This window comes from Aquila chrysaetos, chromosome 19 (assembly GCF_900496995.4).
Source record: "Aquila chrysaetos chrysaetos chromosome 19, bAquChr1.4, whole genome shotgun sequence".
In the NCBI taxonomy this organism is placed as follows: domain Eukaryota; kingdom Metazoa; phylum Chordata; class Aves; order Accipitriformes; family Accipitridae; genus Aquila; species Aquila chrysaetos.
In genome coordinates, this window is record NC_044022.1 from 23,728,981 (window position 1) to 23,744,278 (window position 15,298).

Here is a 15,298-nt window from a genome sequence, read left to right on the forward strand (position 1 = left end):
GAGGGTTTTTGCTATCTCTGGTGTTTGGCTGTTTCTCGCTCGACCTCTTTGTTTTCCTATGGCACCTTCGTCTCACGCACAAGCCCCTGCGCGCAGCGGGGCGAAAGCCACCCTCTCCTTTCTGGGGTGAGAAGGACCTTTTCCACCGAGAGAGAGGAAGGGTCCTGAGGGGCTGGGGTGATTAAACCATCCACCGGAGGGGGTGGGTTGGGGGTGTACGTCTTTTTAATCAAAGCAGCGCCAAGGAGCTCACCTGCTGCGCTGTGCCTCAACTTTCTCTAGAGGTGCTGTAGGAGCGCGTAGGGAGCTGGAATCGAAAGGCAAGCCCTCCTGGGCTGCGGGGGGGGCCGGGCAGCCCCTTTTTCCCGCGGGGTTTGTATCTTTAAAGCAGGCGGACCGGGAGGCGTGGTGAGCCGGGGAAGGAGCCAGTTTCCTGCTTCCCCGCTCGCAGCCGAGCGGCGGCGGCGGCGGCGGGGGGAGGCGCTCGTCGCCCCCCCCCCATCCATCCATCCATCCATCCATCCATCCATCCATCCATCTATCCACCCACCCATCCATCCACCCACCCACCCACCGCCCTCCATGGGCCGGCGGGGCCGGCGCTGAGCGCCGGGAAGGCAGCGCCCGGCTGCCGCGATGAGCGGCGGGGAGGTTGTGTGTTCGGGTTGGCTCCGAAAGTCACCGCCGGAGAAGAAGTTACGGAGATATGTAAGTGGCAGCCCACCCTATCCCAGCTCTATCCCGGCTCCGGGGTGCTTTGGGGGTGGTGGTGGGGGGGGGGGGGGTCCCCCTTTTTCGGTAACCGGCCGCCTGGGTGCACCTGCCGCTGTCCTCGGCTGGGTCGGGGGGTGCCCCTTCTTCGGGCAAGGGAAGGGGTTGCTATGGGCTCCCCGCTGCTTGGGGAAGGGGTGGGAGTATCTCCGACCCCCCCCCCCCCCCCGGCTCGTTCCCTTGCCCCCGGGCAAGTTCTGGGGCAGTTCTTGCTGCGCCCCGCGGTGGCCGGGCTGAGCCGGGACCGGCGGCTGTTGCCCCCCCCCGTCCTTTGAAGTGGTGGGGTTCAGGGGAGGTTGGGAATACCTTTGGCCTAAAGAGTAAAGGTAATAATACAGCTTGGGTCGTGCGTGTCCCCCCCCCAACACCCCCATAACGGTCGCTTTCCCCCTCCCCGGTTCCTATTAATCATTTAACGTCCAAGCCCTTTGAAGATAGCACCAGTAGCGCTTCGATAGCCTTTTGTGTCATTAGCGGCCGAGATCAAACACTTCAAAGAAGTTGTAAAAAGAGGGTCCAAATGCCAGCTCTGTCACATTCCCCGCTCATTGAAAGAAATAACTGTTCTTTGCACCCTCCGCCTGACGGTCTCGCTGTGCGCCACGAGTGTTAGAGCTCAAAAACGCGGCTACGTCGAGCTGCCATCCTATGACTCGGCACATCGCTCCCCGGGATGAAGCCGGGGTCCCACTCCCTGACTCCAGTGACCAACCTCTTTGGTCGGCTGGGATGCAGCCTCCGGGAGAGAGCTGGATACTCTCCCTTCCCGGGCTAGGGGGTTGCGGGGGGGGCACCAGCCAGATCGTCCTTTGGTCCCATTGCTTTTGCCTGCGTGGATTTTGGGAACGGCAGGCAGAACAAGTGCAGCTGGTATCTCCCCAGTGCCTGTTATTGACTGATGGAAGCATCGCTGCCTACCCTTGAGAGGGAGGGGGATGTCTGTAGTCCCATATCACAGGCTAGGGCAGGGCCGGAGGGGTATCCGATTTGTGATCTGGTGTTATTAGCCTTGTCCAAAACGGGCGCAGCACCGTCGACATCAGTTGTGCCACATCCATTTGCATTAGACTGCGTGCCCGGTCACTCTTGGCAATCCTTCCCTCGTGTGCCTGATCCCCTTCGAGGGAGGATCAGCTTGGCTGTGGGATGGAGTTGCGAGGGAATCCGGTTTTCTTGCTCCCTGTCCCCCCGAATGTACTGAGACAAAGGTAAAACCGGGTGTTTACGTGGCAAATATCAAGCCCCCGAATGTATGTAGGCAGGCTTTGTGGGGGATGGACAGAATGACTTTGTGCATGCTGAACTGTGGAGGATGCTTTTAGCTTAATGGAGCAAAGCACCTTCCTCCCGCAGAAATCAACTAATTGCTGATCCTGAGTCACCAGTGGCCTTAACTCATCAAACATCATTAGCTCCCCAGCATCTGCCCCATGAAAGGGCGCTCACATCGCCTTCTGAATATCCAGCTTGTGCTCTGGCATTCCAGCAAGAGCTGAATAAATCTGCTAAATGCTCTACGCGAGGGTGTGACACGCCGGCGGTTAGCACTAATTATCGATGTGCATAAGAGTGCTTTTCATCCAGATACATCCCAAACTGCTTTGCAAGCCACCTATGTTTTCAAAACATCCTCGTTTCCCCAAGAGGAAAGGCGGCCGCGTTGAGATGTGCCCGGCCGTCCCACGCAGCCTCCGCGGGGCAGGAAGCGATGCTCGGCAGATGTCACCCGAGGGGATCTCTGTGCCGGAGCGGTCCCGGCGCTGTGGTCAGTGGGACTTCCCTTCCAGTCACACCAGTTGCGCCGGCTTCCTGCGTCGGTGGCTGGATTTGAAAACGTTGGCCTTAGTTTGGACTGTGTTTCGCCGGGTGGTGCCTCATCCCCTTGCTTTTTCATGCATTATTATTAATATGATAATACTTAGATAACTGCGTTGTGCATTCAGGGCGTCGAGGCGTTGATGAGGTTGTTCTCGTCGATAGTGGTTTGGAGCGGGTAGATGTGGTAGAGCCTGAGGCTGATGGCTTTGCTCCCCTAAAACCTGCCTTCATCTGCAACAAACCCACACGGTTGGACTTTGGTTTTCATGCACAAAAGGCGAGTTTTCCGCCACCGCGGTGTTATGCCGGCTTTTGTACAGACTCAAAGGGAAGGCGCTGAATCGCTGGCTTTGCCGCTTTCCTTATGCCTTCGGTTTGTTTTCTGCTTTGAGACCTCAAAGGAGGAATCTCAGGCTGCAGGATGCTTCTAATCGGGTTTGAAGTTCCTGCTCTGGCTGTATTGACACAGAGAAGATGATAGGTTTATTTTGTCTTTGACAAGTGCATTTCAAATGTACGTGTCTGTACTTGGGTGTGTTGCTGACGCTGTCTTTGAAATGCTGTGCTTTTATAAGCCCGGTTTTGTTTTGGTTTTACTTTTCAAGGAGATCCTTGGCAAGCGGGGAAGGTGCTAAGTTTTCACTCTAAATTCCAGCCAGAGTGGTTGGGGAAGGGGACTCTTCTCCACACCTGATCCACACAGCGTTAACCTGCATTTACAGCAGTACCTGCTCGGTTTCACTTCCAGGGATTGTATTTATCTCAGACTGTGGGATATTTTATGTAGGACCTCTTTGTACAATGCTCTGGGACATATCGGAGTCAGAAGTTTCTCTTCCATTGGGAGACATTCAAATGATCAGATGATGACTGCTCCAAGGTTGAGACGAATTGAGCCTCTTTTCTGCCTCGTAACTGGGGACAGGGGTTTATGTAGACCCTAGGCAGTTTGGCCATGATCCCGGATGAGCCCTATAGATGCTACTGCAGTGTTGATAATAAAAGGTAACCAAACAATTGAAGGTCAAAAGTAACAGAGAAACCAAAATGCCACCTTCTACCTCTGTTCTGCTTGGGACACCAAGCTCCATCATCCGCTTGCTTGATTTTTTTTTTTTTTCAGACAAACACTTTTGTATCTTCATAGAATCACAGAATGGTTTGGGTTGGAAGGGACCTTTCAAGGTCATCTAGTCCAACCCCCCTGCCATGGGCAGGGACATCTTCAACGAGATCAGGTTGCTCAGAGCCCCGTCCAACCTGACCTTGAATGTTTCCAGGGATGGGGCATCGACCGCCTCTCTGAGCAACCAGGGCCAGTGCTTCACCACCTTCATCGTAAAAAATTTTTTCCTTATATCTAGCTAAATCTACCCTCTTTTAGTTTAAAACCATTACCTTTTGTCCTATAACTACAGGCCCTATTAAGAAGTCTGTCCCCACCTTCTCCCCTTCTGACTTTCATGCATGGAAGGGTCTCCTTGTACACGGCCACAAAGCACAGAGCTGTCCTTTAATTCTCCTCCTGGCTCCTCCTTAAAAAACCCATGGAAAAAAACAAAAACAAAAACCTATCCCTAAACAAAACCCTTGGCTTTAGTTGTGTGACCGATGAGCCGAGACCAGCGCATGTTGTGCGGGTCTGTACTGACTCACTGTCTCCTGGTGCTCTCTCGCTGGACGTGCCTGTCTGTTGTCTCCTGAGTTAGACGTGGGTTTAGCGTGGTGTTTTGTGTCTATCCGCTGCCCGGCACGATGGGGTTCGGGGGTGGGCTTTCTGGCAGAAAAGTAACGTAAAAAATAACTGCTGTCGTTGTAGAGCAGCTCTTAGCTTCCTATCGTTAAATCAATGCACTTTGCCTATTCATTTATGTACTGTGAAGTCAGAGTATTTTCTGTCTGGCTGAGATGTATATTTACAATTTTGACTGAAGCAAAAGCTTCTCATCTTGTACTGGTTTTACAGTCCCTTAGTGCTTCCCCCGACCCCGCACTGGTTTAACTGGGGGGAGAGTTTGGCTTTGTGCATCAGTGGTCTTTTTTACATCAAGCGGAAGCAGTTTAATCGAGATCATCAGAAGACCTGCTCCTCTCCGATGGGGTGAGCAGAAGAGGTGAAGGGAGGGTATAACGGGCTGATTTACTGATCGCAGCCCTATTCCCAGGGGGAACTCCCTGATGAAGGGCTTGTTTTGGCCACCGAAGTAGATCCTTCATATCCCACTTGAAGATGCATAGCGAGGATGTCCTCATTAAATGGATGTAGGATGTGGACTGAAGTAGGACCACCGGAGCAGAGAAGTCTTAGGCTGCTCAATAGGCGGAGGTACCAGGTGCTGATTGGGATGAAATTTTATAGCAGGGAGAAGAAAGGACATCCCTTTAATTCTGCAGCAAAATAAAAAAAAAGGGGTATTAAGGACAGCGATCTCCTTTTTTTTTCCTCTTCTCTCTGAGGAGTTTTAATGGGTCACTCTCATGCTCAGCTGTGCCATGCCTGATTCGGGATGCTCCTCTCTGCCGAAAATAGGAAACGGTTGCAGAGACTCTAGAGAAAAGCACCAAAAAATGAGCAGAAGCCTAGAAAACATGGAAAGACTGAAGGATATGAGGTTGTTTAGTCTAGGGATGAGAGTGCTGAGAGGAGAAATAACAGTCCTTGAGTATGTCAAAGGTAGCTGCGAAGGGGAAGGCAGTAAACCGTTCTCTGTGGCCAGTGGTGGGATGCCAAGAAGTGCTGAGCTCAAACTGCAGCAAGGGAAACAAGTGTTAGGAAAAAAACTTCCTAACCCCTGTTTGCCAGAGGAGTGGAGCAGTGGAACAGATGGTTTGGGATGGGCTCGGAGTCTCCATCGGTGGAAGTTTCGAAGAGCAGGTTGGCCAAACTGTGCTTTCAGGAGAGCTGATCCTGTTTTGAGGCAGTGGAATAAATTTGACAAATTCTCCAAAAGTCCCTTCCAGTGCTGGTTTAGGTGAGTTGATGGATTTTGAGCCTGAACTCAGGGAGGGATAGCAAAGAGGCTTTAGGGCACAGATCATGGCACCTGGATCTGCTGATGGGACTCAGGGAAGTCCTCTGACCCAGTGCAAACAAGTTCTTTGTAGAAAGTTTTGACAGCGCTGAACTCCATGACTTCGCCTCTTATTCTAGCTGTCAAGCTGCCTTGCTGCGCCCCGCTCCTCCCATGTAATCTCCAGGCTTGATGCAAAAAGACCATCAGGCATTTTAGCTGTTGTCATCTGCCCCGTGATTCAGAGGAGGGATGAACACTTGCTCCACCGGAGAAGGTTTTGCAGGTCAGGGGGTGCATTTTGCTTGCAAGGGCAGTGCCCGCCAGCACTCCTGCTGCACCACCTCTCTTGTGCAATGCTGCACAAAGGTCATGCTCCGTAACGTGTTTCTCTGCTGCATCATTGCTGATGACTCAAAACAACCTCTTCCCTGCAACGTTCTCTCGGGGTCATTTTGTTTGAGCGTGGGGCTGCGTTCCTTTGCCCACTGTAGCGTTTTCTGGCAACAGTCCGATGGTGGTGTATTGTCATCATGATGATCTAATAACTTGCAGCTACTTGCAGAATGGTTATGGGGATGATGGAGTCAAACTCTTCTTGGCTGTAGCAGGTGACAAAATAAGGGGCACCAACCACAAACCAGCTTTGGAGGTTGGGTCTTAGGGAAGCTCCTCCACTAAGAGGGTCATGGTGTAAAGGAACAGGTTCCCACAGAGGCTGCAGGGTCTCAGTCTTCGGAGATTTTCAAGATTTGCCTAAAGAAAATCCCAGCTGACCTGATCTAGTCACACCTCAAATGCAAGGCTGGACTAGAGGCTTCCCCAGGTGCCTCCAAACCAACATTTCTGATACCTCTGTGGCATAGCGCAGCCCGGAGCGACCAATTTAAGAAGCAATGTAGCTGCTTTAGCCCAGCTCCCCGTGCAGGTGGATAGTCCTTGTTTTGTTTTCTACCAACACGAGCAACCTGGGGGAAGTGCTATGCTAGGGCAGTTCTTCAGCTGCTGAAACTCAAACTGGTTTGGTCAGGGCTAGCCCGCATTTCTTCCCGAGGCATTGCATCGATCGAGGTGGACGTGCCCGTAGAGGTAAGGAGTCCGTGTGGTGTGTGGGGAGTGAAACCGGTGTGTTTTCCTGGTGTTCTGGCTTTGCTAAGACAGCTCGAGCGGATCTTCAGCTGTCTGTCCTGACTTCAGAGCTGGCCAATGGTCCTGGCAAAGTCCACAGTAGATGTGACAGATTGATGGTGGCAAAGCACAGGTTGAACTTAAGAAATACAAACAATACTTAAGGGAAGTGTAACAGGAAGATGGCTTTGTTTCTCTTTGGAAGAGAGCAGAAGTGATGTTGAAACCCTTTTTTCTTTTTTTCTCTTTTTCTTTTAGCTAGTGTCAGATGCAAGAGGTGATGTAATAGTGTTTACCAGACTGAAGCACATAATTTATAGTAGTGACTCAAAGGCAGAGCAAATATTATTTATTTGGATTACAGTAGCAGCTGAGGTGACTGGGATTGGGGCTTGATGCTCGGGGTGTTTGGTGAGACCACATCTGCCCTGAAGGGTCTGGTCAGATGGGGAAACCGAGGCAAGGAGCAAGTCAGTGGTTTGGCTGCACTTGTGTTCAGGGTCATTCCTACAGCTGGGAACTCAACTTGGCTTTATCTCTTCTACCTGAGCCAGGGGTTTCCAAGCTGCTCGCAGGCTGCTGGGGATGTGTGAAGCTACGGAAAGGGATTGCAACTGATCCACAGAAGTGCATAGTGCTTCTAGCAGGGATTTAGACAGCGAGAGTGCCAAGGTCATCTGGGGGCTGTCTGAGATGAGTTGATCCAAAAGATTTGGAAATTACTGCTTTTAATATAAACTGCCCTTCCTTTCAGTACTCCTTTCAAGTCTTTAAGGTCTCACTGCCCTTTCATAATGCTTAGGTGAATCTTACAGCACCTAACAGTGGTGACAAAGCATATTTATCCTTATCTCAGGAGATGGGAGAAATGAGGAAGAGAGACCTTGATTTACTTCGGGGTGCGCAGAGAGCAGCAATAGAGCTGAAGCAGGTTTCTGGAGTGCTGTCGCTGCCGTTCTGCGTGACCTCTCCTTCACCTCTCAGCCCTTCTCCGCAGGATAGACCCATCCTGCCAAGGGTTTGGGCAAAAAGAGGTTAAGCCCAGGTTCAACAATATGCAAATGCTTATTATCCCACACCGTCCTTTGGCTGGGTAATTTTATGGAATTTTAATTGCGGCACACCTAGGCATATCGTTTGGTCGAGAGGCGTCATGTAAACACAGGCTGTTGTGATTTCCTCATCCAGAGCTGCAAGTGGGGGTGTTGAGAGCCTGGCCCATGCCATCAGCTGGGGCACCTGGCTCTGGAGAGGCTCCCAAAGCTGCTGAGCATCCAGAAAGTCTCCTGGAACATACTGGATCTCTGCTGTGGGTCACTGAACAGCACCTACCGTAGCATTCCTCCTGCGGATGAATAAGCTAGGGGCAGACCTGCCCTCCAAAGCTTCACTTGGTGCCTCCGCAGTCTAGCGATGGCTCCTGCAATTCTGTTCAAATAATAAAAATAACTTGAGAAAGAAAAATCCTCATTCTTGTTTGCACATCAGATGATCTCTGTGCCTTATCTCTGGTCCTTCCCCAGCACACAGCAGTGCAGGCTCGAAAGGAGCAGAGCAGGGAAAGGCTGAGTTGGGTTTTTGTTTGCCTTTTCCAGTCTCTTATCCCAGCTTCAGAAGTCATCGGCGTTAGAAATCACTTGTTTACACTCTTGCAGACCGCTATGTTAATATCCCAGCATGGCTGGATACTTTCAGGCAAAAGCTTTCAGAGTTGCTGGCCTGGAAACGCTGGTGCAAAGCGGTCCAGGTCTCACTCCCATGGAGGGATGGGTGGGTTTGCTCCTCCTTAGGCTTTTTCAGTCTGAATCTGGAGAAATTGGATCAGAACCTGAACGCCTTGCTGCCAAGTGAAACCAGCTTTGTGGTTATCACAGGTTAAACCAGCAGCAAATTGGCAGTGAACGTGGGAGGCTGTATAGATGCAGTCGGTGCGGAGCATCCCTTCTCTTTCTTATTCACGATTAGCAACAAAAAAGGCAACTATTCAGCATGTGAAATTGCAAAGAACAGACCTGAGACCTCAAGAAGCGATCCCGCCCATGTGCACGCTTCCAGGCAAACACACTTGCACCTAAGATATGCCTGCAACAACCTGGTTTTAAAATGTACAGAGAGGAATTCCTCAAGGTCAGCATGCAAACCTGCACAGTGCAGTCGTACGTATGTCATCAATCATATCTAGCCATACAGCAATTTAAATATGTGTTGTGTTTACATTAAAAAAAAAAAAAAGAAAGAAAAATAATAAATAAATCAGCTTCACTCAAAAAAACCCCCAAATCATAGTCATCTTTAGCCTGCAAGCTGTGCCTTTAAAGAACAGGAGGAAAATATGAGTGCTGGAAGCATATGTTTCTTGCTGTGTAAGATAGCCAGTGGTGCCTGTTTCTGCAATGAATCTGGAATAATTTGATGCCAGCAACCTGCGGGGGGAGGATTTCATCTCTGGATTTGTCTTTTCGTATTCGGTTCCTTTTTTTTCTGAGCTCTTGCGCAGTTTTCCTGGAGAAGGTTAGTATCTGGGAAATCTTGCATCAGTCTGGTTGTCTGCATTACACTAATACCTAGAAATGGACTTCTCCATCCAAACGTGAATATTCTCACACCAAAATGATGCCTGTTCAGGATAGGAGGTTCACTCTTCGGCCAGGAATGGGACATTTTTATTTATAGTTTCAATCTGGCTTTGAGGCAGGACCAGTTGAAAACAGCTCTTAGACATTTCTGTATTAAGCGTTCAGATTGCTTCTTCCTTTCCATTGCTTGGAAAGCTTTTCCATTTCTGCCTGCTCTGGACTCTTCTTCACATGGCCTCTGAATTTTTAAATCCTGTATGTTCGGTCTCTCTTTTTCCTGTAATCTATTAACAGAAATATCTTCTGGTTGGTTTTTTTATTATTATTATTTATTATTTCTTTTGCTTCCCAACGTCTTTTGGACATGTCCAAAATATCTCTGTTGTGTCTCCTGGATCTAAGATGCTCTCCTAATAGCATCTCAGTACTTGTTATGCATCTTATTCCACTCAAACCTGGTATTTTCCAAAGGCGTTTGCTTTGGAAGGCATTTAGACATCTCTTTGGTGGAGTTCCAGCTCCCGCATCCATATGGTAAGATGGAAATAACATTTGAGTCAAAGATTTGTGGTCTTCTGAATTTTGTAGATTTTCAGTGATTAAGTTTTGCTGATGATCACAGCTGCTGCCTCACCCATTCAGGTTCCTCGCTGACCTTCTGAACATCCCTGTGGACTTCCATATGGCTGCCAAAGGATGCAAGTTGACTTGCTAAACAAACTCCTTGGCCACTTAACATAATACCCAAACGGGGATTATGTCTTGTTTCCAAAATTGATTAGTAAACCTTCATTTCCCTCCTCTTTTCTGGTGACACTGAGGTGTCGTCTAAATTTTCAGCTTCAAAGAGCTGTGTCATGCGTACGTGGTAGGTCTGGCACTGTGTGCTCCTGTTGAGCTGGGCAATACTTATGTTTGTCTGCATTTTTTTATCTCATAGTAATGTCAGTAATCATGCTAAATGGGGTTATTAGTCATTGCTGCTGATCCATTCTGCAGATCTTCATCCACATACTTATTTAATCATCTTTCGAGTTTCTTGTTGTTTATTTGTAGGGTAGATATGTGGGTTTTGACTGCTCCCTGGATGCTCTTGGCTTGAAACAGTGCCCCACGACAAAGCGAAGATTGGCTATGTAATTAGCTCGGGGTTTTGGTACTCCGTAGTTGCCTCTCCCTTCCAAAGTCCTGCTCGCCTCCGGATCTCCTTCCTTCTCATGCCGCTTTCACGCGGGTGCTGTGCTTGAAAGCCATCCAGCACAGGAAGGGGCAAACACAATAAATGCCCCTTTTGGCTTATTGACAGCAGAAAATAGCCACTCTGCTTCCATGCCATCGACGCCGCACACAGCTCCTTTGATTGTGGGTCTCTGTGTCCTAAATAGCTCCCTCCAGATAGGAAGCTCCCAGGAAAACCTCATTTGCTTTGACCCAAGAAGAATCAATGACTTGAGGCTTGTGTTCTCCCTCCCTCTCGCCTCCCCTGCCTCCCTCGCCCACTGTCCACCGCACGTAACGTCAGACCGGAGTTTCCAGTGGGGCGGTGGGGAATAGAAGGGCTCATTGTTTCGGGGGTCAGGGCACGGGGCCGGGGTGGCAGGAGAGAGGGGAGCGGAGCTGGCGGCTGAGCCCCGCTGCTACCTCCAACCTGGCCCTATATCATCCATAGCGGCAGTCGTGCAGTCAGCGAGCGGTCTGTGACTGTGGCAGGCTTTAAGCCTTTGAGGGAGGGGAATAAATAAAATTAATGAAAATTAAAAAAAAAAAAAAAAAAGAAGAAAGGCAGAAGAGGTGGGATGTAAGGAATGACAGGGAGTGTATGGGGTCCTTCTGGCTGTGCTGAGCAGAAGGAGGTGCTGAGAAATGATGCAGGCTGGTCCCCGCTTGAGGCTCGAAATTGGGGATTGAGGTTTGAACCTAGTCCTGACTGTGCGGGTCCCTCTTTGAGCCTTCTGTGTGCGTGGAGTGAGGCAGGACAGGGAGCGGGGAGTTTTCCTGCCAGCGATCGGGACTTTATCCTGCAGCAATGTGTGTGTGGGTGGACCCCTGACACCAGAGTCTTTGGAGAAGGGTGATGAGAGTGATTAGGAGCCTGGGAAAGCTTTACACGGCAGGCCTCCGAAACAGCGAAGGACAGCCACCTTCCAAAGAAAGGGAATGAGAAAGTGCCCTGAGAAAAGCCTGCAGGGCTGCCGTCCGTGCAGAGGGGGGCCAGCATTTTAGCTTGGCTTGTAGGACTTCTTACAGGAGCACCCCAAGGTCCTTCTGCCGGGGGGTACCCCAAAGTGTTTGGCACATCACCAAAGCACGGTGGGCTCTGATTGCAGGTGGTGGGTGTCCCAACCCGTTCCCTGAACCCATTCATGGAGAGGTAAGGTTTGCACTCGGGAGAAGTGATCAGACATTTCTGATCCCTCAGCATCAAACGTAGAAGGGGAGCCGGTCACAGATGTTAAAGCTTGCAAGATCTTTTCGTCTCTGCATCCTTCAGCAAGTTCTGCCTCCACTATAGATGTGCGATGCGGGAGAAACATGCCTCCTCCTACCAAGTCTGATTTTGCACCTTTTAAAGGAGATGAGACATGAGTAATGCAAATATCTGCAACAGTAGAAGTTGATACCATGAAGAAAATGCTGGAAGGGACCAAAATCAGTGTTTTGAGGTTTAAACCACTCAACCAGTTGAGGACAGGTCTTTCCTAGTGGTGGGGCTGCCTCCACCTGCCTTTTCGGAGAGTTTGCACCTGCAACAGGGTGTGCTTTGGTCCGGGACTAGCTAGATCCAACACCATACCCATGGAGTTGCCCCCAGAGCCACCTTTTGAGCTTCTGCCTTGCACTCCCTTCAAAGTCAACCCGAGGGAGGGCCTGAAAAGATCAGGCTGTTGTCTCAAACACTTGCAAAACATGTTGGCTGAGGCTTCGACTGGGAATCAATCAATACGCTCTTTTTAGCATCAAATCAGTACAGCCAGCTGGCGTGCAGACGGGCTGATGTATCATGTGCTGTCACAGGGAGGTGTACCGAGGAGCGAGGTTTGAAGACAGAGTCATGTGCAGAGAAGAAGGTTGTCTGCAGGACTTTTGTTTAAAACTGAAGGCGCTTCACGTGCAGCAGAAGGCAGGGTGTCTTACAAGTTCTTGTGGTGGATGGTGCTTCACAAAATACTCTATGCTCAGTAGTGTGTGTTAGATGGTCACAGTGGAGCTAAAAATGAGTATTTGTCTTGGGGCAGGTGGAAACTGGACCTCAGGCATTGGTCTGGGTCGGAACTGAAAAAGGGATGTAAAGCAAATTCTGTCCTGTGCTACGCGTAAGATGTTTATGAGGCTTTTCTGTATGAGTTTTTAGTTAACTAGGGTGCTTGATGAAAATATTCTGTTTGTGATGTTTCTCTGTCCATCCTGCTTCTTGGAAGAGTCTGCCGTGACCCACTCAATGCTGTTAAATGCTGTCATTAAGGCTAGGTGGGGTGAAGCTTGGACCCGCTGCTCTGACATGCTTGTGATTTCAGATAGGATCAAGTTCTTGAGTACCACTTGTGCATGAGAAGCTTCAAGATTTGCATTTGTAATTAAGAAGAAGAGCTTTTAAAGCCTATTCTTTGCATTTCTTTGTACCTGAAGCCTCCCACTAAGCAACAGTAGCTTGGGTTGTGGAGGAAGGTGAGAAGCCAGAACTACGTGTTTGGGGTTTACATGCTCCCCCCTGCTGTGTGCATTACTGCTGAATCAGCTGTAATTTAGGCAGGGTTTAACCTTCTTTTTTCAGTGTGGAAGGGCCTGGTCAAAACCTTGGATTTGTTTCCTTTAAAGCACGTGAGAGTTTTGACTAATTATATATCTTTAAAAAAAAAAAGATAAAATGTGAGTTTGCTAGAAAACCAGACACCAAAGCATGATCAGAAACACAGCTGCGGTGCTCTCCAAGTTGTATCTCAGACATCCATTCCCGGTCGGTGTATATTCCTGGATATTATCATATCTGCTTCTCCCATTTCCCCAAGTTTATCCTTTTGTACCCAAAGTGCAGTGGTGTGGGCTGGTTCATTTTCTTTCCCCCAAGCTCTGGTCCTTCCACTTCCAACTCTCTCACTACTATTCATCCGCCTACCCTGCGTATTACAGGGTCTTGGCATTATAGCACTGAGGTGGGTTGCAAACACAAATTATTTTAGCCTTGCACATCCCAACAGAGCAAAGAGTTGGTGCAAGGGGTTGGACGCTCAGTGGGTTTCCAACCTTTCCACCCTCGTGCTGCCAGGTTGCTTGCTGGACTCTTTCTTGGGTCTTCGCTGTCCCTGCTTCATAAATAAGAAATTAAACTGTACATGGATTAAATTAATTTTTTGGGGTCTGCATCAAGTCCATTACAGAGCTGGGAACCGGACACCAACATCCTTCAATCCTACCTTCATCTTACCCATTTCTAAGCTGCATCTCGGTGTCGGTGTGCTCTGTCCCAGCCGTCTCATGTTGAGAAAGTCCAAGTTTTCTAAGTCAAGTTCACCTCACGTGTGCCTTGCCTTGAAGTGCATCGGATGAGGTTAGGAGTGAATTCAGCCTGTTTAAAAACTCAGTTCATCTGCCAGACGGGAAAATCTGATGAGCGGAAAGTCAATCAGACGTGGGAAAGGAGGGGGAAAAGGCGAGCAGTTGTCGTCGGCGCTGCATTTGTTGTGGGTTTGTAAAATCAGTGGATTTACTCTGTTTCGGGAGTAAACACGTGGCAGTGCACACGTGTGTGCTGGTAGCTGAACTCAGTTGGGTAATAAGAGTAAATCTTGCTCTGCTTTTGAGAGGCTGGGACTAAAACATGGTATAATAGTGATGCGTATAATTTTGTACGGTGAGCCAGTAATTTACTGTGCTGTTTTGGCCATCAGCGCAACAGCTAGAGGCTGTTAAGATAATTTAGTGGTGGTTTGTGGTTATAAATACGTTTCCATCGTGACTAAGGATTCTAATAGATATTAAATTCAGCTGAGGGGTTTTTAGTATTTTTTTTTTTTATTTCATACTCCCCAGTGTTTCTGTTTTGACTTATTAATCTTAAGGAATAAGATGAGGAATGGCTATTAAATGTTTTTTAATGTCTAAAATAGGAGTTGTAAAAGAACTAAAACAAAAATGGATGATGCAATCAATTTAGTGTAATCCAGTTGTTCAGCAGTGGGGCTCTGGGGTATCTTGCTCTTGGCTGCTGCTACTACAGGTGTGTTGGATGATGTGCAAAGCTATTGTAATGCAATTCTTTGTCATATACATGTTTTTCACTTGCAATATTGTGGGTAAAAGGGAAAACAGTTTTCTCCATCCATCTTGGCCTCATGCAAGATAGGTTGTGCAGAATTAAGAACCGATTTTTTAAATTTAAATGCGACTGCATCCAAATGTCAAGGTGCCCACATAGCAGCTCAGGACCTCAAAAACCCCTAGGACCTTAGCTATGGATTTCCAGCCATGTCCTGCATCCATACAAAGACCTGCCTTCCACCACTGAGAAGCAGGCAGTGTGAGAAGCGATGTGATCTGCTGTGGGAATGCCTCAGCTCTCCTACTCTGCCGTCTTAATCCGAATAATAACAACAAAAAGTTTGAAGGCTTAGTTTGGAATTGGATAGCTCTCCAAAAATAGGCTCTCCCTGGAGATATCTCCTACTTCCTGCTGGGCTGGAAAAGCTGTGCTGACAGCCTTTGCGCTTGGATGTTTAGGCATCTCCTGGAACCTAGAGCATGAAGGAATGCAAAATAATAAAGGAAATCAGTTGAACTTGTTAAATTTCAGAAGAGCATTTGGTTTGAGTTTCACAAAGTGTTCCCCAAACCCCTCCCACGTAGAAAGCCACCTGGGCCAAACCCTAATATTTACAAATATTTTTGAGATCTTCCAGGTTTTGGAGCTCACAAGTTTTTGAGATCTTCCAGGCTAGACCCTTTTTCTATAAATAATAGCTCTTGGCTTGAATGCATATGAGCTCCTGGAAAGTGTGG

The 15,298-nt window shown here is 48.7% G+C and overlaps 1 protein-coding gene across 2 annotated transcripts in view; it reads left to right on the forward strand.

The window, feature by feature from the left end:
* Window positions 1-419: 419 nt before the first annotated feature.
* GAB2 (GRB2 associated binding protein 2) overlaps window positions 420-15,298 on the forward strand; it is a 98,150-nt gene continuing 83,271 nt past the window's right edge. For both annotated transcript variants that reach the window (XR_003927508.2, XM_030042355.2), the window contains exon 1: window positions 420-708. Coding sequence is in view for 1 of the 2 variants with exons in the window: in XM_030042355.2 (XP_029898215.1) it covers window positions 637-708 (72 nt within the window). In the remaining variant the exon portion in view is untranslated. The remainder of the gene's footprint in view (window positions 709-15,298) is intronic.